We start from the raw sequence: 26,519 nt of genomic DNA on the forward strand, positions 1-26,519 counted from the left end.
TAAGCATTTCCGTTCTTCAAAAGGCACGTAAAAGTCGGACTAAATTTTGGATTATTTCGTCGGTAATTAATTGTGATTAGCGATTTCAATAATATTGAGTATAGACTGATACTAGTCTCTGTTTGTCTATTATTTTTTATATTAAAGCACATATAGAAATTATTTATTATCATGGAGGAGTTTTATTTACGAATTGTCGCAATATCGTTACCATGGAATAACTTATTCCATCATCGCTATACTCTATGGCAGTCTATGGAGATCTATCTATATCCTTATGGAGCTAAAAGTTTAGTCAAAGTAATTACTAGACGGTGTTTGTGTTCAGCAGTGGGTACTCAGTGGTATATACTTTGACAAGCGGTACTCTGCAGGTATTACCTAAGCCGTTAATTTTCTGCTTTCGTTCACATTCTGACATTCAGCGCACAGCTTAATGAGTGGTTTTAAGGGCGTTACTGCTTGCTGCTCTAGTTACAAAGTGGTAGAATGACTTCCTAGGTAATGTGACTCCACGTTATATTTCGTTATACTCTGTTATCTTGCAGTAGGCCCATTTGATGATCAGTAGAAGGAAAAAGAGAATATTCGTAATCAAATTTCAACAATAACATTTAACAACTAATATTGAAGAATTATCTATAAAAGTGATTTATTTTGCGAAATATTGACTTTTATTCATAGTAGAGTCAATAATAGAGTCTCTGTAATGACATTGTAATATAACTCGCAATCGTCAGAAATCGTAAACATTTTCGAGAAAATTATGGAATAGGTAACTTATGATAATTTAATAAATGGAAGTCCTACTAAAAGAAAAAATCTTCACGATTATTGCCGGAAAAAGCTCCCGAAACATGACACCGCCAAGATATTTCATAAATGCAGTAACAAGCTTAGTGTCCTTACAACTTCCGTGGGAAATGACCCCTATCAATCTTATTTTTATTGCGTTCATAAGGTCGGCAGTAAAATAAGAATGGTTTAGCATATGAGCTAATGGGCCGAGGCCCAAGGACACCGGCTGACTCATGTGGATTGTCAGCAATCACAATTCATGGGCTGGTATTGCAGTATGCTAAATTAGGGAGTATTCTGATACGAAGATGTGATCGAGAAGCGAGATTGTAAGCTTGTTTGTGTAATGAAGCGGTTCAAATCGACTGTTTATTGTTAACTGCCCCTCACCAAGTTGATTTTAACATTTGATACACTAAAACATCCCTCGGGAGTGGCTCTATCTATTGGTGAAAGCTCAAAACAGCATGGAAATGCGTTCAGTAGTTATATTTTAAGTTTATAGTGAACAGGTAGATGCGGTAAGAGGACTTATTTTATAATTTTTTTTGATTTCTCGTTGTTGTTGGTCACTACTTAAAATATGTACGTTGTAAATGTGAGATGATTTAAAATGCGATATTGCATAAAGTCTTCATGCGGGCTCTCATTATCGTCAGGTAGATGTCCTCGTTTTGATTTTGTAACAAATATGGGTATTTTCAAACATCATATTATGAAGTTAAATACATTTTGTCCGAAGACGAAAGGACGTTTAAACTATTAGAAACACAACGTTGTCAGGATCTTTTAAAATTAAATGGTATATCGATTTACTAGTAGGTCGTTTGTAGACCCATTGAAAGTAACCATTAATGATCTAATTACATTTTAATCTCTTTGAAGACTAATCGTAATTTATCCGCCATTGTCCGTCTGTATGCCAAGCATGACATTGTCTGGACCTTCACTTTGATAAGGTACCAACATAAAAGTTCTCATTCTCGTCTGGCATACAAAGCAGCATGACAAATAACTTTGTAACTATACAAAGACAGCCGAAACAGAATCTGGCAAAGCGCCAGATAGAACTTAAGTGGATGTTATGTCGCTCGTGGAAAATACACGTATTGTCTAAATGAAGAGACGCATAATGAGCCTTCAGGTCTTTGTATACATAAGAGGTTTCTGCGCAAGAAAATAGTTTATACAGTCTTTTGAGTAAAATTGTAGAACCTCCATTTAGTTAGGCATTCAATTTTGATGATTAGTTTTGTCTATCGACTATGTCAGAAGCTTGAAAGTCTAACAAACAGCCTTATCGAAGGGTATCGTCAATCGTGTTATAACCCAGGTAACTGGGTTGTGGTGATGGTGGTCTGAGAGGCAGTCGCTCCATGTAAAATTATGTTATTCAACTGCATCCGTCGAGACTGGAAGCTGACTCCAACGTAGTTAACCCTGATATTGATGATGAATATGTCCTTCGATTAATCTTTTAGTTTTAAGGTCACTTCCAATGAGTCAAGTAAACTAAGATTTAGTTATTGATATACGTGTGATTAATTGCGTTTAGATCTGTATCGTTTCGTATCATACAGAATACGTATGTTGAGTGGTACGAAGCCCACGTGCTGACCCGAATGTAACGCCGACGTACAGACCTTTCTGACATTCCCCCCGGCTTTGTGTATGTTTGTTTACTTACACACACTGATGTTTAAGACTTAGTGTTAATAGATTTACCTAAGCTCAGTTTTTAAGAACTCGTTTGATATAGTAAAATAGGTTCTTAACACCGTGCTACCAAGTTAATACCAGTCTAGACTTAGGCAGCGGTTTTTGCTGTCGAATCACATATTCTTAGGATTGTTATGATGAAGGAAATATTGTTTTGGAATCAGAACCGTTCTTGATATCTTGTCACCCGTGATAAGACTTTCTCTTTCTTCACTTTTAAGTAGGCACTAGGCGTGCCGCAGAACTTTGAGACATACCTTATATTATCTTACAGTTTTGTAAGACAATAAAGGTTGCAGTGACATATGTACATGATGTTAAGGACCTGAAGGTTTCTTCTGTCGCCAACTACTTTACAAATCTAATATTAGTTTCGTAGGTGATTCATATCCAAAAAGTTCGCAGTAAAACGTTATTATTCGTAGAAAATAACAGTTAGAATCTACGTGATTCATTGGGGTGCCGCCTTATATTCCGCCCCTAAAAATGATAAATTTTATATAAGGGTAGTAAGTTATGACTCACTGAAGAATCATTATCCAATCTGACGAGTTACTCCTGCTATTACTTGCTAACGAGACTTTTTATATGCCACCGTATTCCAGTAGCGCGATTCTCTACAGTCGGTACGGTCGAGTATCGAAAGTTTGACATTTAAAATGTACTGCTAAAATTGTTCTTACGACGCCCGTTAGAGGCGCTGATCTGATTTTCATATAAAATTTCTCCTTATAAAATAGCTACCCGGTTGTCGGTAGTCGAAAGTGGTAGAGAATTGAGCGACAGAAACGTTTTGCTCCTTTTCTATATTGATACATAGCAAGCCCGATGTTATGGAGAGCCTAATCCTAAGTTCATAGTGTCGCGAAACTTTTACTAGATATTAAAAATGACTACATGTTATTTAAATACACTAATATTTTCGGGTGGAAATTGGCCTCGCGGACTCCGCAGAAACAGTCCAATGGAATGGAAGTCAGAAGCGACGTGGTGACCGTCTTTACACCATCGATGTCAATCAAGTAATCTTATTGTAGAGTCTGCGTGGGGAAACCTGTCATTTCTGTCAACATGTTATAACTGCTAGGTTCCAGTCACTCAAGTCACTGACTCCATTACAACTCATTGTGTTGGTGGTAACTGTCACATTGTTGTTTTTTTATATTTTAGTGTCAAACAATTTTATTATGTCACCCACGTTAACTCTAAAATTAACATGTTATGATCCTCTTGTATGGATATCAACAAATATGTTTTAAAAGTATCGTGAGAAATTGAAAACATTTAGATATTGATGCTAATTATATGGAAATTTGGTACAAGATTGGATGAGAGCAAAGGGGACCTGTCTGAGTTTGAAGTTACGTTCGTGCTGACTACGGTGTAGTATAGACTATGGTGGTTGAGGTTTTCCATTAACTCGCTGTGGCTTTGCAATAACCATTGCTTTCGCTGGTTCTTTTTCGACAGGGAACATATCCTTAGAACAAACATCTTCTCAACTGAACCAAACACTAATGTTAGATTCGATCGTGTAGAATATAAACGATCATCTGTTTTGTATAAAATAATGAGAATTGATACACTTTGGAATTGGTCTGGTGACCATAAGCCACAGGGTACCAAATCGGCTATGTGCCATGAACCTCCGACTAAAAAGAGCCGCGTGGATCCTAATATGCTCTTTTCTATTGTTGTACAATTAGCTATGGACCCCCAGGGTGTTACGTCAGAGCTAGTGACCGCTTTATCGCGCCTTCCAATTAAGTAATTGAAAATATATTAATATAATGCATTAAATTTAATTATTATTGTTAAAATAGGTTATATGTATAATGCATTAACATTCCATCAGTACCAAAATGTCAACAGGAGAGTACGTCACCAACTATTAACACAAATATAAGGATAACTCGTGGGCAGACTTTTTATAACCAAGCGGTTCCATGAATGAATAGTCCTTATTGGTATATAACTATAAATATATTTTATTTTTCATTATCATATAGCTTTTTATAGATGTAACATGCCTGTAAAATTAAAATTATTTTGTGGTGAAATTTTCATCAGCCTAAATTTGTTAACTTAATGTGCGAGTTTTTATCTCTTCGACGATGAAAGCAAGCAAGCAAGAGGTGTCGGAGGATGTCTCAACTGTAGTAATTTATCTCAATGAAGGTACAAAGACATTGGAAGGTATAGGTCCAAAATGTGAAAGGGCTCGATATCAAGCCGGATCCGAGGGTGATGGCCACGTCTGAGCTGACAATGGCGAGGTGTGCAGCAGTGGGCGACTGGTTACAACACTCACATTGTTATCCTGACTGCGAGGTGCCTTTGCCTCGGCTGCATTGCGCAAATACTGTATTGATGAATACATGTGGGTGGGTTTTTCGTTCACGTTTTTAGGCCATAGTGGTGAATTAAAAAATACTGTCTGTTGTAAAATTGCGGACATTAAAAAAAAAATAGAAATTACAATTTTTTTATCGGCAGTTGTTTTTTATTTCGCTGTAGGCACTTTTTTTTTGAATTTTTTTTATTTTTTAAAGCTATCTAATGCAAGTATTCATTCATTTGTAATGAATTTACCAGATTTCCACTCCACATTTATTTTTAATCACTCCGCAACGAATAAGTAATTCAACAAACCGCACTGACTAATGAAGCGGCAAATTAAACTCACAATTTACAATAAAACACAATGCAAATAACAAACATACAAATACAACAAAAATACTGCGAATTTAGTGTTATCACGACTACACCCACTACCTTGACGCAATCGTCGATTCCGTCGTTCGAATTTAGTGACTAGCACAACACTATGCGGAGCGCGCGAATACAAGCCGATTAGAAAAAAAAAAGAAACACGTGACTAAGGCAATTTGTTTACCTCGGATTAAAAAAATAAGCGACGCGTCTTATCACAAAATGGTAATTTTGTTTTTAGTCTGTGTGCATCGCCGATAATAGTCGCACGCGTTTCGTTTATGCTAACGGTTCTGTGATAACGGTTTTCAGTTCGATTTAATTGTTTGAATATCTGTAAAATCGTTTTTTTTAAGTGTTGTGATTTGTGTTGTGTTGTATGGATTGAAGTGCCATATAGGCACTAACAGGTTGGTACATTTCGCGGTGAATTAAAACCGTGCAATTCCTTTTATTTTTTATACATTTTATTGCGTGAGAGTTTTGACTAAAATTTTGGCATATAGTTGATTCGGATGTCCTTGCTGCCTTCAGATAATATCAAATTCCAATGTATTATGTTGTCAGAATAAAATCATGAGGTATGAGAAAGTGATGAGGATTATCGATTGAGATTACAGATTTATGATTATTGCAGATAAAAATACCAAAACAGAGCATTAAGAATTCGAGAGACCAAAACTCCTAGGTATTTAAAAATTAATTATATAAAACGTGTGCACTTAATCAAAACTCGATATTAGGAATGTTTTCGCAATAATTTAGCAAAATTGACACCTTCAATTATGGTCGCGATAAATTGGTTTAAAAACGTAAAAAGACGTGAAAATTAATCAACAACTTACGAATGGACCAGTAGGCAGATGAGATCCGGTTGTCTTTAATTATGAAGTCATTAGGACGAATTAAGACGAGGTATAATTGCCATTTAAAAATATAAGCCATGTTTAGCAAGATTAAGATCGTTTAAGATGTAAATTGGATAAGTATTCGACCTCATTTATCGTTCCCAAGTTATTGAAAAGTAACTTGGTTATTTACTCTTTCACAACTAAATACGATATTTCCGTTATTTAGTAATGAACGTGTATTAAAGGGCAGGAAACGTGACTCCACATTCGTTCGAGTAATTCTACATGCATTAGTACTGTGTGCAAGTGACAACTCAATTAGCATATAGTTTTGCACTTTCCGTGAAATAGAGTCGTAAGTCGCTTTATATTGAATTCATGTTATGCCTTTCTTCTCTAAACAAATGAATGATATTTTATATGATGTCGGTTTGTTTGCACTCAGAAACGTGCATTATTGCAGTCAATTTACGTCTCGTCTACTAAAATATATCGCTACTATATATACGAAGCTAATAAAAAATGCATAGTAATATATCACATTTAGAATGTCTGAACCTCATTCGAGATGCAAGGGGACAGACAGACTGAATCACAAATAGGTCATATCCCGACAAGCCCAATTATATGGTAACCCTCACGTTAGGTCACCTCAAAATTGGCGCCAAATAAAAAAAAAAACAAATTCTCTTTTCTCCATGGCCAGTTTTCTATGAGTAGAGACTTCTTGTAAAGTTTAGTGACTCTACAAGTAGGTAAATAAGGTATGAGTGTCCTACGATATCAGGTGAGGTGTAGTGATAACGATTGATAACGTTATTGTAACGGGCTTGAACGGTATCATGTTTTCTTGTCTTTGTGAAAAGAGTTTTACAATCGTAAATCGTGTTTACATAATATATGGTATTAGCGCCCAAACCTGAGATAGAGGCGTTTATATGTAATTACCATACCAACGAAGTAAGTGGCCAAGCCTATGCTCATTACCCAGGCTACATTCAGCAAGCAAATAAATCCGACAGTTAACTAACGTAATTCGATTTTTTGAGGCAACAATCCAGTATCCAGTAAACTAGGGGCTACCTAAATGAGGTAATTTTACAAAATCAATAAACCGCTGTATGAATCTATGAAACAGTCGCAACATAATAAGACTACAAATTAATAAAAGAGAAACACTGTAAAACTAACAACAAATATGAGTACCTATCTACCGGCTTACCTATGTACGTGTGTAAAGGGCACCAAAATATGTGCAACATGAAACACAATAATAATGAAAATCCGACCACCTCGGTAACCACGACGCGGACGCTGCAAATACGAAAAGTTTCGAAGAGAATTGCTTATATCGAGCAAATAGTATAAATGCATTTTACATTTTTTTTTTTTTTTTTTTTGCCCGTACTGTCCCACTGCTGGGCAAAGGCCTCCCCCATTTTCTTCCAGTCCTCTCTATCTCCTGCTATTCGTGTCCAATTAATATTGAAGGCATCTAGATCGTCACCCCCCCCCCCCCCAAAACAAACATTTTACATTTAACTGTGAAAAAATATTTATTATTTCTTAGAACAATCTCATTATGCGCTTCAAACATTGTGAAGAGAGTGTGTCGTATTGTCTGAATATGAAAGCTTTTACTAATTAGCCGGGATTTTATAATTTTTTGCTTGTTTTTTACACTTTCAGTCATGATGATAAAAGTAGATTAATATAATGCACATTAAGAAATCGTTTAAGAAGAAAAAACATGAATGTCTTATTGTTTGTTTGATTAAGTAGAAATATGTGTCATCATTGTCTCGTCCTAAGAAATACATATAAGTACCAGATTTTTAAGTAAAGTGTGTAACTAAGTTTAGTCAGTAAACAAAACGTACATAACTGCGGATTTATGGAAGTCGATTTTCTCTTGGATTTGGTATTTTTGAAAGATTCAGTTTTTTGGGAAAATTTCGTTTGTATATACTTTTTCTTGTCTTCGTTTTCTTTATCTTCTGCATCAACTAAGGCATAAAATAAATTTACAGGAAGTTCCTACTTATAATCTAACACAATATGATGTCTTTACAAGTAGTTATCACACTCTCGGCCTTTTATTACAATCTAATCAATTAATGAGTCATCATATTGTGTGCATTTTATCAGTCATTGATGTATAATGACTACTTACAATAGTTATAACCAAAGAGAACAAATCACTGCGGGACTCTTACAGTAGTTCAGGTTTATAAATAAAATGTTTCTAGAATTAATGGACGTTTACTATTAGTTGGTATTAGTATAATGTGATAATTTTCTATAACATACTACGAATTTTATTAATATTGGCATTTTGACATAAGTTTATAGATTTTTTTTTATGTCTATTGTCGGACCCCTTATAAAGAAACTGTGCAATGTTGCAATTATGTTGAAGAGTGTTCTTAATCCTGAATACGATCCGGAAAAGATGTAGGTATTTATATAACATTAATTTTAATTATTAATTTTAAAATTCGCTATACTATACACTTTATCTTACAAACTTTTTAACTATAATATTAATATATTCGCTTCACAGTCACGTGCAAAACTTAGCAATAATCCTTTAAACAGTCTAATCACTACAACTCCCACAGTCTGTGTTGGCGATCATTTGAATAATGACATATTTATAAGGTCTGTGCTAAATATTAAATGAATTAACGCTACTATATCTGCTATTTCTGCCTGTCACTAAGTATTCGCGTGAACATAAATATTAAATAAATGTGCCTCCATTGTCACCGAGTTATTGAATGAACAGACCAATATGGTGTCTATTCGAATGTGTTATTTATTTTGACGCAATGACGTGAGAGAATCGCCGCTTTTGGAACCATAATAATTTAAAAAGATAGTATAAATCTTAGTTCAACTTCCGAAAAGTAGTTCAAAAGGAAACCTCATTTTCACCACGAGAAAGCTATACCTGTTGAATATGGCCCAACTCTGTATCCCACTGCTGGGTAAAGGCTTGAATTGGCTGACTCTCCCTTGGATTTCGAGTCTCTCCCTGGTCGTTAGTTCCGTCTATTTGATCTTATTGTTTTTATATTCATCAGGATTAAATTTTCCAGAAAAAACTTCTATATGCTGATATTTTGCGTTGGTAAACTTAAACGCAATCTATCTACGTTCTTTAATCTTTCTATCTTTAGGTCGATTTGGCTTTGCTACAAGTTGAAACTAATGTAATTTGCTGCGCCCTTTAAGCGGAAAATAGCGATTTGCGAAAAACGATACGCATAGATGCGGATCTAGTTGTTTTAAAGTTATCTTTGACTAGCTGACCCGCGCAACTTCGCTTGCGTCACATAAGAGAATCATAATTTTCCCCGTTTTTGTAACATTTTTCACTGGTACTCTGCTCCTATTGGTCGTAGCGTGATGATATATAGCCTATAGCCTTCCTCGATAAATGGGCTATCTAACACTGAAATAATTTTTCAAATCGGACCAGTAGTTCCCGAGATTAGCGCGTTCAAACAAACAAACAAACAAACTCTTCCGCTTTATAATATTAGTATAGATTTACACTAAGCTTGGTTCGTGAGTTAGTCGTGTGATCGATTAACAAATTAATTGTAAGCAATTAACTTTTTAGCTGTAAGTATCTAATGAAAACGAAGTTTTTGTACCAAACCGCTATTATATTAAGTTTACCTTATAGTATGCCTTAAGGACATTCTGTGTGTTAAATATGATAGCTTAGACAAAATTGATGTGCTATCATAATTACAGTCCAGACCAAAAGCCACATCCGCTGCGTCAAAAATTTACATACGAAATGTGTGTCAAAAACGGATATGACGTAATTACATAAAGGTTAACCTATTCAAAAGGAACATTGTAAAGGACACTTCGTCCTTTATATTTAGATTGTGAGCACTGAGTTCATATCATTGATCGATGTTATCATTTAATGGAACTGTTTGTCAATCGTGCGCAGGCGCAGATAGGCTGACAGGTTCGCGAGATGCTTGCGTTGTTACATTTGTGATTTTTGTTTTATCAATGCAAGGTTGGTCGAAATTGTCAAGGTCTTCCGGTAGATTAATCTTGGTTTGTTTTGCGTTTTCGCGATGTTTTTTTTTCCTGAATATTATTTGCTGAATTTAAGCTATTTTATAACGTCGAGTAATTATTGTTAGTCTTGTGTGGTAATATGGCTTTTTCATAACTTACAATTTCATCTAAGTAGTCGGCATTAATTTTTTTGCTTGCAAATTGGCTTAGCAATGTTTAAACATGCAATTCTTTAGGCTGTTCTAATATAAAGAAGGCTGTACATTATTAATCCTTGAAGCTCTAACTAGACTAAGTAGTTTACATCATTGGTGGAATACTTAAAAATGCAGCATCGTTCCACGTCTGGTTGCAATCAGCGCGTTGCGTAGGCGCACGTTTTGCAATGGCCGCTCTAGATATCGATCGCGCCATCTCGCGGCGACAGCGGGACTGCACGTCGCTAGTCGTTATTGGAGCTATTGGTATTATTGGCATATCCTTCCGGTCAGGTGGGCACTGGGCAGTGGACTAATAACTCAACTGGTTGGAATATTTGAATTACTGTTGCTATAATATCCTGTTTGAGTTATGGTTGAGAGAAAACACGATGACACTAATTGTTTCATGGAATCGCATTTGCTGCAAGATATACGCGCGTAATTACCTATGCGTATAACTAAATATAATATTTAGCATTTAACATAAAAGTAGTACTGAAGTGGAAGATCGATAAAGACTTGCACTGCTACGATTGGGATTAAAATGCGGTGCATATGTTATGGAACATAACGCTGTCCACTTTCTGAATACCCCTCACTAGCACTTCAAAACAATTTACGACCTGATTACTCCATCACATTTGGATGCGTGTCCTTAACCAGCATCTCAAGAAGGCTTGAACCAGAACAAAGCAGTGATACAGACATTATTTACTCTTAAATACGACATTAAACTCTCAAGTCACAAATCTTTGAATTTATTACTATTTTATAGCGTTTCTGTGTATGGAAGTTTACGTCATGTAAACTCCATATTATGCTTCCCGGGTTCCGTTTTATCATTGCCTGCAGTTTTGGCCTTGAAGGCTTTTTATTTGCTAAAGAAATGGATGGTTAGTTAACATTTTATGCCTGTATTTCCTACTGGTGTAGATCTAGTATCTACTTTCACCAAGTACTTAGGTACTAAAGAATTTACTTAGGTAGGTATATGTGGTACCTCAGTTAAACGTCTCCGTGTTTTGGAGTTCTTAAAAGTCGGATCAGAATTGTATTTAAAAAAAATTGCAATGAGTGGACAAACTAGGGCGACTTTTTCCTTTACGAGTACTTTATTTCAATAAGTTAGGGCCGATTCATAGATATCTAAAGGCAAACTGAAAGCTTTAACCGCAAGCCTCACCAAACTTCGGGTTGAATTCGAATAATTTCCTACATCATCTTTTTTATGTCACCGCAACGTAGTCTAGCTTTTTATAGCTTCACTAGCTGACCCGCGCAACTTTGTTTGCGTCACATAAGAGAGAATGGGGCATAATATTTCCCGTTTTTGTAACATTTTTACTGGTACTCTGCTTCTATTGGTCGTAGCTCGATGATATATAGCCTATAGCCTCCCTCGATAAACGGGCTATCTAACATTGAAATAATTTTTCAAGTCGGACCCTTAATTTTTAGCTTTATAATATAAGTATAGATTATTTGTGCGATCCACAAATAATTGTTTTGTGTCAGGTTTTATAACATTAGTAGGATCTGTCTACCAAATTTCATCAAAGTTTTTCAATAGTTCTTGTGTGAAGGTAGTTTGGAAGAATCAATCATGAGGAATGACATGTCCGACAGTTGTTTAACACAGCTCGTTAAAGAATGTTGCATTTAAGTTAGTAAAAACTTTGTATGATGGTTTTCTCTAAAACTACTGAATTATTTCACGATTTTTTTTACTAATACAAAGCTTAATTATTCCTTAACTCCAACATATGCTTTTTTTTACGAAAAATATTCTCAAAATTATTTATATCTCTTAATTAGTGAATGCAATCCCGATCTCGCGGGATCCCGATCTCGCGAGATCCCGTGTATTTTTTCGGGATCAATCCCGAAGCATAATATGACGAGATCCCGTTCGGGATTGTCGGAGAGGGCATTTTCAGCAGCTGGCTACATTGCAATAGACTTAAGATGCCGATTAGAAGCTCGTACTATTGATACACTTTGTATTTTAAGAGGCTACTTTCAAAATGTCATGTGATTACTTTTTATTTTGATCTCCTGGAGCTACACCTACTTTTTTGATTATGTTCATGTTATTACACCTGTTAATTATGTTACGTTGTTAGTAATATTAAAAAATAAAGGCTTTTATTTTCTTTCAAATAATAATTTATTGCATTCACCACACTATCACACGCATATTACATTAAACAAGCCGTTCGAATTGTATTATTTTTGCTAACTAGACGGGATCCCGAAAATCTCGGGATCCCGCGGGATTGATATTTCTGATCGCGAGGGATCTCGAGTTGACGATCTCGAGTCGGGATTGCATTCCCTACTCTTAATATAACGAAGTCGCGCTAAGGCATATCCGCCATTAAAACAGTTGCCATGACAACGGATTTTTGTTATTTCAATGTCATTATAATATTGATTACTCGCGACTTCTTGACTTCACTTGAATTTTCCCGGGAAATGCGTCATTTTCACGGGGTAAAAAGTAGCCTATGTCCTTTCTCGGGTATCAAAATATCTCCATAGCAAATTTCATGCAAATTGGTTCAGTAGTTTAGGCGTGATTGAGTAGCAGACAGACAGACAGACAGACAGACAGACAGACAGACAGAGTTACTTTCGAATTTATAATATTAGTATGGATATGGATTTGCTGACGTTTTCGCCTTTTTGAAACCTCTCCTTTAATTTAAAACTCGTACTTTTAAAAACCTTTTACCCACAGACGGTGAGTCTCGTGCGTAATCCAATTTAAAGGCGTCTGGTTAGTAATCTAATTAGGCGGGTGCAATGAGACTTGGAACAGCTACACATGGGTACTAGGTACATGTATCTAATTGATTTTCTAAGTTGTAGTTCTTGTTATGCTTGTAAGTTGAACAATATGAAACATTTCATTTAAGCTTTTGTAGTAATAAGTGATTGCTACGTCAGAGTTTCTTTCTTTGATACCAACCGTCTAAGAAGTTGAAAATTCTATCTTGTTAGCTAGGCAATTTTAACAATGTAAGAAATAACAACAGTAGAGTATACATCTACAGTCTGTATGACCTACATAATATGGTCGAACCTGGGTGGACATTGGATCCGAAGTATTATTGTTTATTCAGTGTCTACGACCCAGGAAAATTGGCTTTGGAAAGCCCTACATTATTCTGAACACCGTAAATTTTGGTGTCCTACGTGTTGATCTTCTGACCTATATTTAAGATATAATACATTATAATATAAGACAAGCCATGTGTCTTTAAGAATGTGGTAACTGCGTAAACTTATATCATTAGAGATAAGATAACATTTCAGAGGAAGGCTAACCTTGATTCTATTACGTCGGTACTTGTGTGTTCTTAGCAATCTCAGGTAGGGTTGCAGGGATATAGTTCTGTAATAAGCTATAATAGAGGTATTATTACTTATAACAGCAGTCTTGACTATATGATTTGCGTCCAACCGAAATTATATTTGAACCCTCTTATTCATAAAAATATATGAAGTTAGAAAAGGCTTATATAGAGTTTTGTTTCTTTCACTTCTTAGCGAGATGAAATAGAGAAAACATAGTATAGTAGTTCTTAAACTAAAATAGGTTTATAGTGTGTTTATGAATAAGAGGCTAAGAGTATTTAATCGGCTGCAAACCTTCGGAATAAACTATTAAGTTAGCTCTTCGTGCCTAGGTTCGAATTTAAAACAAAGCTTACAACTTTAAGCCAAGTTGAAAGCAATTTAAACTCCAACAATCACTTGAAATTTCCGAAGCATAAGTTTGTGAAACAATTTGCACCCCAGAGAGTTTCAATTGTTCCGATATTTGTTTTCAGAATTCATTTGTGTTAATGTACAATGTTTTAAAAAGTATGTACTCTTTTTAACTCCTGAAAATTACCTTTAAGCTATTAACACTTCTACTTAAATGTTATTTATAACACACTAGCTGACTCGCGCAACTTCGCTTGCATCACATAAGAGAGAATGGGTCAAAATTTGCCACGTTTTTGTAACATTTTTTATTGCTACTCTGCTCCTATTGGTCGTAGCGTGATGATGTATAGCCTTCATCGATAAATGGATTATATAACATTGAATTTTTTTTTCAAATCGGACTCGTAGTTCCTGAGATTAGCGCGTTCAAACAAACAAACTCTTCAGCTTTATAATATTAGTATAGATTAGTATAGATAGTGCAATATATCCGTGACAGGTACTTATTTCCTTTCCCCTGTAATTAAATCTTCATTGTCGTCAACCCTATTTTCATATATCAAGGATGCAGGATGTGATACATTTACGTCAGTCCAGTTAAATTATACATAATCATCACAGTTCTGCAAGGATCTCATCATAATGAGGGGACTAAGATCAGAGTGCATGAAAATTATACGTTTGCCTTAACTCGTTACTGTTCAGCCATTGTAGTTCTGTTTATTTAAATTGTATGCACTTGTTATCTCATAGATACATAGATCAGATGTATGGGTTTAATGATCAGGTGTTATTAACTTTGGTTTGCTAGACTAAAGGCTTTTCATCCATATTGCACGGCCGTGACCACATGTTGACTGGTTATATTCAAGTGCAAGATTGCATTATAATTGAATAATATCACTCAAACTGCTTCATATAATAATCATGCTACCTTTTACATAGGTATTAGGAACAATAAGTATTTCTTTTGTCATAAATGCTATTTATTACGGCTTGACCTGTCCATGAAATTCCATTTTCCTTAGCTTTCCCTGTTCGCTTTTCTGTCTGTATAGTTCATCTTTTCAAATGCAAAACAAGACATTGCCGGAATTGACCGAAATGGTATTACGAAAGGATATTTCTCCTTTAACATTCTAACTTTTAGCGGGTGATTTTAAGGTTTTAACTGACCCAGGATCTAAAGAAATTTCGGAGAACCTTTTAATCTATACTAATATTATAAATGCGAAAGTAACTCTGTCTGTCTGTCTGTCTGCTACTCAATCACGCCTAAACTACTGAACCAATTTGCATGAAATATGATATGGAGATATTTTGATACCCGAGAAAGGACATAAGCTATATATCGTCACGCTACGACGAAAAGGAGCAAAGTACCAGTAATTAATGTTACAAAAATGGGGAAAAATTTTACTCATACTCTCTTACTGGACGCAAGCGAAGTTGCGCGGGTCAGCTAGTACTTAATAATGTTCTGAAAGTCCACACCTGGCACTAATTAGTCGTTGTGCGACCTGTCTGGTTAAATGTGGGTGTCGTCGAGTTCTATGTTACATTTCAAGGAAAACCGGCGCGATATGAATAAGTAGACGATTGGTATTGATGTGATATCATTCGAGGGTTCATCGACTGAGTGAACGTATTCCAACACGGTAAGGGTGTGTGTGGGTGGTGAGATTGTATGGTCCAAGTTAGTGGCGAAAGATGCCTGTTTTAACGCAGATTAAATGCAATTAATTATTTGTGCAACCCGTAAAGTGGCTTGCCCAAATAATGAATTGCAAAAGTCTATTTTCAGTTCTAGTCAAAGTCTGGTGTTCTGCCCTTAAATATACTTTTGATCGTTTTGAAAGACCGACTCCATATATTTCTTGGGTAAGGAAACTAGGGAAACCTTTATGCCTGTGTCTCATGCTCTATGTAGCCTGTGGTGAACTTATTTTGAGACTTGCTGGTATTTTTTCACGTGGTCCTTGTTCAAAAAGAGATCAATCCAATATTACCCATATTTTTAGAGTTTCTAAGGTATGGATACTTATTTTATCGACAGGACAACATGAATAGCTTCTGCTATACACAGATATTTGAGTACGAATTCGATCTTAGAATACACTGCCTGCTGAGAATCAATTGTAATTTACCAATTATTAAGTGTTAAAAACAGCCTTAAAAATTGCAAGACATAATGTGGAAACGCCTGAAAAATCTTGGTAAATATACAACTAATTACAATAAAATTACGCCAGCGGCTGTGTTGCAAATTCGTCCACACCTCAAAGCGCAGTGTCATTTCATTATTAAGTAGGTGTTTATTCTCAAGACTCCACGCTAATCGTTCAAAACAACATGGGTGTTGGTAATGAGGTCAGTCTAAATGTAATTATTCTGCTTTAGTTATGTATAATACATTTCGGTTAGTATCCTTTTAATACTCGATCCAAATACCTATTAAATAAGTTATTTTAGCCTCCAGGTAACGTTAAATTAATTAATGATGTTGGTACCTACTGAAAACAATGCCGAGCGTAGCTAAAATAATTTTCCTAAATTTGACCTAGCTTTGTTGATTATGTTAGTGATCCTTGCGAAAGAATAAAGGGCTTTTTTCGTATAGGAAAATAATCAGCAATGTCTGCTCTAGGGTTCTTTGTAAATTAGACAATCTCAATGAACACGTTTTCTTTCATCTACACAAAAGACATGGCAAATCTAAAATGGAGTATGGAGGATCAACGTAATTAGGCATTATCTCGGATACGTTCTGGATACCTAACATATTTACATTCTAGCCTAGTCCCCATTACCCATTAGAATAAGAAATAATTTTATCAAATACTTAATACATGAATGTATGCAATAAAAGACCTCGAGATGCCATTTGTATTAGTATTTTAATTTGCGATCACGATAGGTAACCGGTTCGCAGAATATCAGAATGCATATTTGGAAATATAATCAATGAGTTCCAATACTATTAAAAATAAATATTTTGATGATACTGGCTGAATTCAACCAAAAACGTCATAAGAAAAAAAAGTTGTAGCTGTCAATTGCTTATGGAGGACTGAAAAAGTCAATTTTCGTTTTGAAAAGTGCTTTTAATATTATTGGAAAATGTATTCGAATTATTCCCACGTGGAAAGGATGAGACAATACAGGTTTATAATGGTAAATATAATCGATCAAGTAGCTATTAGGTGAGATAATGAATATTTTTAGAGATAAGAATTTTATGCAGTCGTTGCAAATCTTTGTACGAATATACACGAAAAGTTTGTTGATTTGAATTGTACACGTGTGTTGTTTGTTATGTGATTTAAATTATGGTATGTATAGGAAGTTTTGTTGTAATAATTAATTCGCGTAGCAGGTATATTTCTATATTTCCAGGGGAGTAATGAGTAGCACCTACCTAGGTATTTTTGTATACAATATTGTCCTACTTTTGGATAAGTTGGTTTATGTAGATAATATTGTTACGAATTGTCTGCAATAAAATGTATTTATTTGTACAATATTAATTGTTCTTAGATCCTGTCAATGAAAAAACGTAAAACGTGTGTTTAACATTGCTAATAATAATTTTCATTTTGTTTCAGATCGAGGAGGTTATGCAGCAGAAGGCGCCAGGGGTGCCTAGTAACTTAAAACTCCAGTAAGTAGCCAACTTCGCTAAAGCTTGACAGTACGATACTTGCAGAAATAAACAGTGCAGCGAAACACTCGCAAATAAATACTAATAGCGCCATCTAGTGAGGAAATGTGAAACTAACTAGTAATATGTTGGAGGCGTTGATGTAGAGGGCGTTGTTACGACGATACTGTAGGCTAATTTCAACGGTGATAGCAACGGGGATATAGCTCAGTGGTAGAGCATTCGACTGCAGATCGAGAGGTCCCCGGTTCAAACCCGGGTGTCCCCTTTGGTATCTCATTTTTTGTATTTCTATACATTTTTTTTTCTTTTATAGACAACCACACAGCGCTACTTCGCAAGTGTCGCGCAGTAAGAACTTTACGGCGAATTTTTTCAAGACCACTTTTAGCTACAGAAGCAAGGCGGTAACGCCCGCCTCTTCCCATACCGTTGAAAAATCTATCAAAATAGGCAGCGCGGAGACTAAGCCTATTACTAGAAATAGGCCTAGGACAGGTAACAAAAAGAAAATACCATTAACCATTCATTTTATTCGCTATAAAAAGAGTTTCTCACATTTTGGTAACGTTTTTTAGCGCCAGGAGTAGATTCGTCTAAGGTAAAGTCGAAACGAGAAGTAGATCGCAAGCCTTCATTCAGGCAAATTGATAAGCCTTCTACTGAACCTGAACGACCCTTGAGGAACAAACCATCGACACCGGACCCAGGAGGGCCAAAAAAAGATAGCGGGAAAAAAGACGTAAAAAGTACCAATGTAATTCTACAAATTGTGAAGAAATCTGCCAAGTCCCCAGCTCCTAAGGTTCCAGATAGTATTCTACCGCCAACTCTGAGACCTAAAAGCGATAAAAATCTGAAACTAACGAAAACTATAAATAACAATGACGTGTGGACGAATCCTGACGATATCAAAGTCACTCAGAGGAAAATACCTCCATTACTAGTAAGGTAAGTTACTTTTATTTTATGAATTTATGATCGGAGAAATAAGTTTTATTTCAAATAACCCGCCAAAAAGAAATATCAATGATAACCATCAGACAATACTCAATTTTAATACTCGGCATTAAAGTCTAATTTTCAACGCCACACCTTGATGTCTCAAGTAGACTCGTGCACGTGACGAAATGTAGTTTTTGTCGTATGTTCCCATCCTGCTCTTGCATAACGCTCCTCCCTTTCACATTACGTGAGTTGAAAAGGGTAAGGTACACAATATCGTCGGTTTCTTCGCACGTGTTGAATGTATTCTTCGGCGTGTTATGTGTCCAATGCCGGGTAACAGTTCGTCGCTGGGAAGTTCAAGGTGTAGCGTGCGTTTTAAACTTGTTGGGGTTATAGAAAGAAATAGCGAACAACGGTCGTCGCGCGGCCGGTTGTTTGAGCACGGCAAGTAGCTCAACAGGCAAGTTTGTTTGGTGCGGCGGGCCACGGATGTCGTGCCGTTGGCCGGGGTGCTTTTTTCGAACTTTTTTTGTACTGATGACAAACAAAATGAACTTTTTTCGAGTTTGATCATGGTGGTTATTATTGTGATTCTGTGATGTGTGGAATTTGTGGTCGGAATTACTTGTGTGCATTGGTGTTTTACAATCGGCGTCTACGGTTTTGTTCTATGTGGACACTGCTAACAAAAATTGTACTTATTCAACCGAGTGTCTTATTGCTCCCGCTTTCTCGTGATGGACAATCGGCCACTGTGCCATTGATAGCTTGATTGACACACGATGTACCTTCCATAAATACCTTTACTTTTCTCTTGTACACTTTGTATGGAAGTACCCACTTGACAAGTTGAAGTCTAGGATTAAAAAAACATATAAAAAAATCTGTCTATTTATAGTGCTTGAAAAAAGCTATTATATAGACATAAACAATCGGCATCGTCTACAATAATTATGACATTATTCGTATTTAACGTGAGATAATCGTCAGGTAAACAAATATGGCGGTAAATTAACGAAAGGTTTGCAAGGTTATCCCAATAATTTGAATACCTATCATCATCTCTGTGGGTTTTAATGAGAACATTCGATATTCAGAGGCTCTGTTATGGGCCCTAAACATAAACACTTTGACATTTTGAAAGGTCAAATTGACAAAGAATATTCCGACGAAACGCCTGTCTCAGGTGCCCTTTGAAAACGCTTATAGATACCATTAATATATTCGTTAATCTTTGGTCTGGTCTTGTCAGTTGTCACGCAAGGTGGACTGGCTATACTTATTAGACAAACCCTTGGTGAAGGCATTCTGGTTTAACGTATTTACCTGACATGGAACTGCAGAAAAACAGCACAAATACGTCGTAAATAATGCCAACCTTTACCTGGATGTATTAAGTCCTTTGTGATGACTAAATATTTTTTCAAACTATTTCCCTGCCAACGCTGCAATACTCTTCAACTCCCTATATTCTCAGTAAATCAATGAGTAATCAGGCTTATTTATTTATTTAATTCATAAATGAGTCGTAAAACACTTTCCTGTTGAAACTATTTCCAGAAACTTCGATAAATGTAACTGAAATTATTTTAACTGCAAATATGCGAGGTATTAACACATACCTCGCTTACGCCTACCCATGTATCATTGTTTAAACAACTTGTATCATAATAACAACTGGTGTTGACATACGCCGAAGATCTTAAAACAAAAGGCAAAATATCGAATACCACAATACATGAAACTTCATTACATAAAAACTAAAAACACGGAACTCGTTTAAAAATATACAGTTGATGAACAAACAGCCTGGCTTCCTTAGACATTTCCGGTAGAGTTTATGCACTGTGACCGATGATGATGTCGAATGCAAAAAGTGCGCTCGAAAATGAAGAAAAAAAAATGTACAGAAAACAAGCAGATAAATATGGCGCCTAGACTAAGTGAATGTCATTGCAATCAAATAAATTAACATTAACATATAATATATCTAATTGAAATCTGAAAGTTGATTGGCAGCTCAACAAACTTTGGTTAATGAACGTCGATGCAGCTAAAGTTAGATACTACTTATGATTGAAGACTGTATTTCCGCGTGTCTTCGACGACTAAAAATAATTACAAAAATCTTCAAATCATTGTTAGTTTCAAGTTTATCGAACAAGGCCGACAAATTAGTGGCGATAAGATACACATGAAAGAAACTTTATCTATTATCGTTTACACATTGCGTTGTTTTTGTTTGGATAAAGAGGCATACCTTACTTAATTACATTCTACGTTTGACGTTCGTTTTGGGGTAATTGACGTCGTTTACAACCACACATGTGTAACACATACCACAACGAAACTGACATAGTTTTTAATTACTTTTGTCCCCGAAGGGAACGAGCCCAAGCCCTTTTGTTTTATAGTTATGGAAGAATCGCAGTACTCTGACCTTCTTAACTGAAAGGTATAATTTGGTTGATTAAACAGACTATCCTTGGAAATGTCCCACAAGAAATAGACACTTGTCCTTTCTAAAGACGAGAATATTGAGATGCAAAAAGATCAACGCGTAAGTACTTTCTCAAAATTACGAAAACCATGCATTTGTATTCGAGCCCACACTTTGAACGTGGTATTTACTTAACGATAGTGTTTACATAACTGATGCCTAAGAAGACCTTGTGACTTCAAGTATTGTAACAGACGTGTCTGTCTGAGAGCATACGTTTGCGATAATTATTTTCGCAAATGATAAATACTTTTAAGATGTATTCTCATGCTAATTACCTAATGATGCACGATATCGCCTCATATTTAACTATCACAGTTATTGGACCTTCAGGCGGTTAAATTGAATTAAAATGACTCATTAATCAAGACTTGTGGTGCCATATGGCAAGAAATTCGACCATCCCACGCTGAAATTGGGCGTCGGAAATCTTGTGTAACAAAGGAAAAACAACGAGTCGATTGTTGTCGATGTGACCTAATTAACAGGAGTCTTACACCCGGATGATGAAGAGGACTATATAAGAAAATAAATTATAAGAAGTAGTAGGTGTTGCTAACAATGAGTAAACGTCATGTGTACCATACTTGTGATATCAATAGTGTATTGTTACTTTAGAACCGTTCCCTGTTTCGTGGAATGACGCCCGTGTCTGCGTCACCAGTCTGACCAATAACATGGATACGATAACTATTTGCACAAGTGTCGCCCAAGGATATCACTTTGTTCCTCTTCACACCGTTTAACAACTTAGAATTGTTTTAAATGTCCCCTAAAATTTGTTTGTTAAGCACGTTCTCTTATGGTAAACATGTGTATTCTAATGGGCGTTACGTGCATATTGCTTCCTGTAAATAGCAAGATGGCGCCTCAGGCTTGACAGCGTGGTGATTATAAATCCACAGTTTAAATTAATCTAGGAAAGTTAGCTGACTTCGCTTTTCTGTCAGATTCTTAAGTTACCTATAAGTTTTCAGTAATCAACAACCAAAGTGTGTGCTTGGCAGCATCCAGACTATGCAATTCACATATTTTCTAAAATAGCTTAACACAATTTTGCATCATTACTGTGGATAGTTGTGGTGTATTGTGCATTTAAACAATTGAAGTAATGAATGTGTCGGCGTCTGGCTGGAGGCGGCACCTCAGCGATGTGCCCTTCCCACCGTCTATTATATCAGCAATTAGACGAGACACTCCATACAATAACCGTTTACTAATAGCACGCGTTTATTTACACGTAACATCATAAACTAAGTTTATTTGTTTGGAATACGATGGATGTTTATTATGTGAATAACTCGCAAGTTACTTCGAGGCGTGTTGTAATTTCATAATATTTGCGTTTTATTACCACTCAATCGTAAACCACTTATCTGCAAAGATACCATTTGGCTAATCCTTTAAATCAATGGGTACGTTTTTATCAGACCATAAATGTGTTGAATATCCAACTAAGTTGTACAGACAGACTCAGTACCTGCATGCAGTTATTACTTGCAAACTGGTTTCCGAGTATACCAAGAGAAAGTATCTCACAATCCTCACCGAGGTTTTCTTACATTATAAATAATTGAGGAGTCTGTGTGGCTGTGAATAATTTTGTCCATTGTTCTAGTGTTGGATTATTGTATTTGAAGGCCCATTATCTCGCCTCAAAAGAAACTTACAGCGTTATTTTACTTCATCATATTTCGAGGAAATATAACCCGCCGCGGGAAGGCGATATCTTATCGGCAAATCGTCTGAGGTTTCCGAAAGACTCGACGGATTTATAATCGATTTCTGCACGAAACTGGCGACGAATTTTAATAAGATCTCTGTGAATCCGACTAATGAGGATTCTTACCTGTTAATGTATATTTTTAGACAGCGTTAATAATATTATTATATATCTACTAATTACTTAATCGGGCTTCCCACATTAATTTATTATAGTCCTGAGAATCACTACACAAAGGCAAGGTTTGTGCAACCTGCCTTCGGTCATGACCCATCTCAATGCCTCTTATAATTAACAACTTATTTATTTATAACCAAAACCATTTTGAGGATTTTTCTGTTTAAAGACAAAATCATAGTAATACATCCTCAAATGTAGAACATTTCATAATTCGTTACATAAAAAAACTGATTTTAAGATTCTATCGTCTGAGGAGCTATGAACAAGTTTAAAAACTATTAAAATTTATGAATGTATTCAAACAAACTGGCTTGTGGCAAGAAAGCGACCTTTCTGGGTCGTGGTTCAGTTACCGGTCGTCAATCTTTCACCATAGCTCATTGCATTTCTTTTACTAGACACGTGTTATTATCACTTACCACAGTTAGCTCGCTAGCATACATTCTACCATCCGTAGAGCTAGTTTTTTCGCTGTTTGTTTGTCTTTTTATTCATTTTGTACGCAGTTAATGAAACTTTGTGCTTGTGGGATATCGCTGTGTACGTTTCTCACGTGTCATTGTTCAAAGAGCCTATCATTATAACATTATCTATGGAATCAGTTAAATTCAATAGTCGGTTTGCTTACCAATTATTTTTTGTTCAAACCGTACATAAATGTACACGTAACATTGCAGACTTGAATTTAAACTTAGTTTTTTATGTACATTAGTTTTTATTTATTACCGGAAACAAATTATGTATCGAATTTTAATTACTTACATAATTCGTGCTACTTCTGTGATCAGTATTCATTAATTAAAATACTTCCATAAGAGGATAATCATCAAAATATATTTGAAGAAATATTACATAAAACTTAAAACATAAATCTAGATTTATCGTTCCAGTCTGTAGAAAAGAGTACACGAACATCTAAACGAGATTTAATTTACGGTATTGGCAGCTACCATATTGGCGGTGGCGACCTCCCTAGGCCACCGCGGCCATGGCTGGTCATTCACCCATCATAGCACAAGGAATGCTGCTCCATAGACTGTAGACATTGTATAAAAAAACTTGCACGTTTTAGGTTATGAGGCCTTTAATTCTCCAATAAAAAGTTGTTTGACGTATGGTTTGAAGATCGCCTTTTAAACAAAAAATTGGGTTAGCTTGTCTAAGTAGTTTTTGACTAATGTTTAGTGACAGTAAATCTTGATGTTATTAGAGTGTTTTAAATTTATTTAATGTACCATTTGATTTTATACTTCTTGCAATGGTTTGATGTGCCAATGAATCCACTTTTTGCGTCGAGTTACGGCTTATAAATAAAACCTTTTATTTCTGGTTCTTAAAAGTTGAACAAATTGTAACTAAACTTGCATTCTTGACACCCAATACTCTGGAGTCAAGAATTTAAATTAAACCGGTGACTAATCGATAAATATTGAAGTTTATTTGTTTGTTCGCGGCAAAACAGGACGATTGTAAATTACTCATCTCGCACTGCGGTTTCTCGCACACTTTCAATGAAGGGAATGCCAGTTATTTGCAATTTCTGAGAACCGGGACCCAATATAGATGTTGATGTTGTATGAACGACTCCAAAATTAACCAGCCTTGAGCTTTTTAATTGCATGTTGCATATATTTGAGTTATTAAATAACTTGCTTTTGAATCCGGCGGCTTCATTCACATGAATTCCAGTATTCGCTGAGATCCTCACTCTGGGGAATGCATTATTCTGGAATTACATCTCAGTACTGTATTCTGCTTTATGTAAGAAACACGAGCTCACAATTTTCTAAAAACAGAAATAGTATTTAAATCCTACTGAATGTAGGTTTTTATGCAATAAGGGATACTATAACCGAACAATCAGACTCCGGGAACATTTCACTTGAGAATCCTTCGTCTCCATGAAAGATTAATTCTCTCAAGATCGCCTGTACTTGAGCTATAACTCAGACCAGACAATGGAAAGGAATAAGCTTGTAGATCTTATCCCCACTGTAATTACTTTTTGATTGGCTTATAAATTCTGCTAGAATCACAGTTCCTGTTTTAAGTCCGCCTTTTTAAAAAATGGATGCGAGATTGAAATGGCTTCAAGAGACAATTGGTTTTAACTTAAATTGCCTTTAAGGTGCACCTTGTACTGGTACTGTCGTGTACACAAGCATGTTAACGACGTTAGTCCTAAAGGAATACCTCGGCTTCGTATTAAATATCAGCATCGCGCAAAGTACAACGACCACGGGAAAATCTGTTCAAAACACCTTCTTACAGTATTAAAATGTGGTTTATTTCACAATTGAATAAGTATAATTATACTTACGTACTGTTCTTTTACACACCATGACGTGACGCTATTATAACACGTAAATATCATACGTACGATACGCGAAACGAATTCAATATGTAAGTAAGTTCTACATGCAGTTGTTAGTGAAACTTTCTCGTGTCCAACAGCTATTTATGTACATTAGCCGTCAATACTCAATGCAGTAATAACTAGAACATGTCTAGCAAGCCATCAGCGCCTAATAAGGCAGTTACTACACTCGCCATGATCGATTTGTATGCGTTTAAATATTCGCCCGAGGTGCGGAGAAAGCGCATTCTTTTCAACACCTTGTACCGCTGTTAAATTGATGTAAGGTACCGTGTTCTTTAAAATTTAAAGTGACTAAACATAAAATGAAAAGTTCTTGGTAACAAACTGTTCTATAACAGTTTAGCAGTGCAGACTTTTACCAGTCTTCATTTTTTTTTAAGACAGACAAAAAAAAATAACTTTTGTAAACTGAACTGCTGTCGAAAGGTTCCCAGTATTTCGGCTCGCTGGCTGCCAGAGACGATTATTTTCTTTCCATGCTTTTCTTTTCGGAGCTTCGACCAAGCCCTTAAAAACGCAGTCAAATCATCTCGACTGAACGTTTGCCTTCGTCTAAATAAAACAGGGGATGTAGAAATCTACTACAATTTATATTCAAATGACGGAATCTTCATCAATGAAGCATGCTCCCCTTTGAATGAATTACTTGAACCATTTTAACCTCACACCGGATAAGGAATATACTTCTGATTACGCTGTGTGAACTTTCGATTTATATGAATCATAGTTCATAAATAGTCGAGTTGACAACTCGTCCGGTTGCATAATGTAATCGTTGAGACGGACCAAACATGTATAATAATAATGTAAGTAGATACATGTAGGAAAGAGCAGTCGTTATCTGTAGCCGAGAAATCCGATCACTAGGAGCGACGAACTCTAATGTCCTGTAAGTTGATGCTAATTTGAAATAGCCTGCCCCTTGTTGAACAGTCAGGCGAATAAAGTTGCTATAAGGTTGCTAGGTACCTACTTAAGCACAGCCAGTACAGAGGACCTCCCAAACCGTTCTCGTGAATGTATAATGAGCTGGATTACATTCAAAATTGTTATGTGAGGGAACTTGATACTTTCTCCTTT

The 26,519-nt window shown here is 35.8% G+C and overlaps 1 protein-coding gene, 1 long non-coding RNA gene and 1 other non-coding gene across 14 annotated transcripts in view; 2 read left to right on the forward strand and 1 right to left on the reverse strand.

The window, feature by feature from the left end:
• LOC142981622 (uncharacterized) overlaps positions 1-26,519 on the forward strand; it is a 54,058-nt gene that overhangs the window by 5,867 nt on the left and 21,672 nt on the right. For 6 of the 12 annotated variants that reach the window (XM_076127649.1, XM_076127648.1, XM_076127643.1 and 3 more), the window contains exons 3-5: positions 17,653-17,708; positions 18,025-18,206; positions 18,287-18,659. In XM_076127649.1, coding sequence (XP_075983764.1) covers positions 17,665-17,708; positions 18,025-18,206; positions 18,287-18,659 — 599 coding nt within the window. In that variant the 5' untranslated portion in view covers positions 17,653-17,664. Of the gene's footprint in view, positions 1-5,333; positions 5,640-17,652; positions 17,709-18,024; positions 18,207-18,286; positions 18,660-19,079; positions 19,351-26,519 lie in introns of those variants that run through there. The other 6 variants (XM_076127646.1, XM_076127650.1, XM_076127652.1 and 3 more) reach the window with 6 other exon arrangements.
• On the forward strand, positions 17,905-17,976 carry TRNAC-GCA (transfer RNA cysteine (anticodon GCA)). The gene has a single exon. It is a non-coding gene; the product is annotated as a tRNA-Cys (tRNA).
• Positions 23,872-25,474, reverse strand: LOC142981837 (uncharacterized). The gene is made up of 2 exons (XR_012959949.1): positions 25,380-25,474; positions 23,872-24,845 (listed from the first exon to the last, which is right to left on the reverse strand). It is a non-coding gene; the product is annotated as an uncharacterized LOC142981837 (long non-coding RNA).

The sequence above is a fragment of the Anticarsia gemmatalis genome, chromosome 20 (genome assembly GCF_050436995.1).
Source record: "Anticarsia gemmatalis isolate Benzon Research Colony breed Stoneville strain chromosome 20, ilAntGemm2 primary, whole genome shotgun sequence".
In the NCBI taxonomy this organism is placed as follows: Eukaryota; Metazoa; Arthropoda; class Insecta; order Lepidoptera; family Erebidae; genus Anticarsia; species Anticarsia gemmatalis.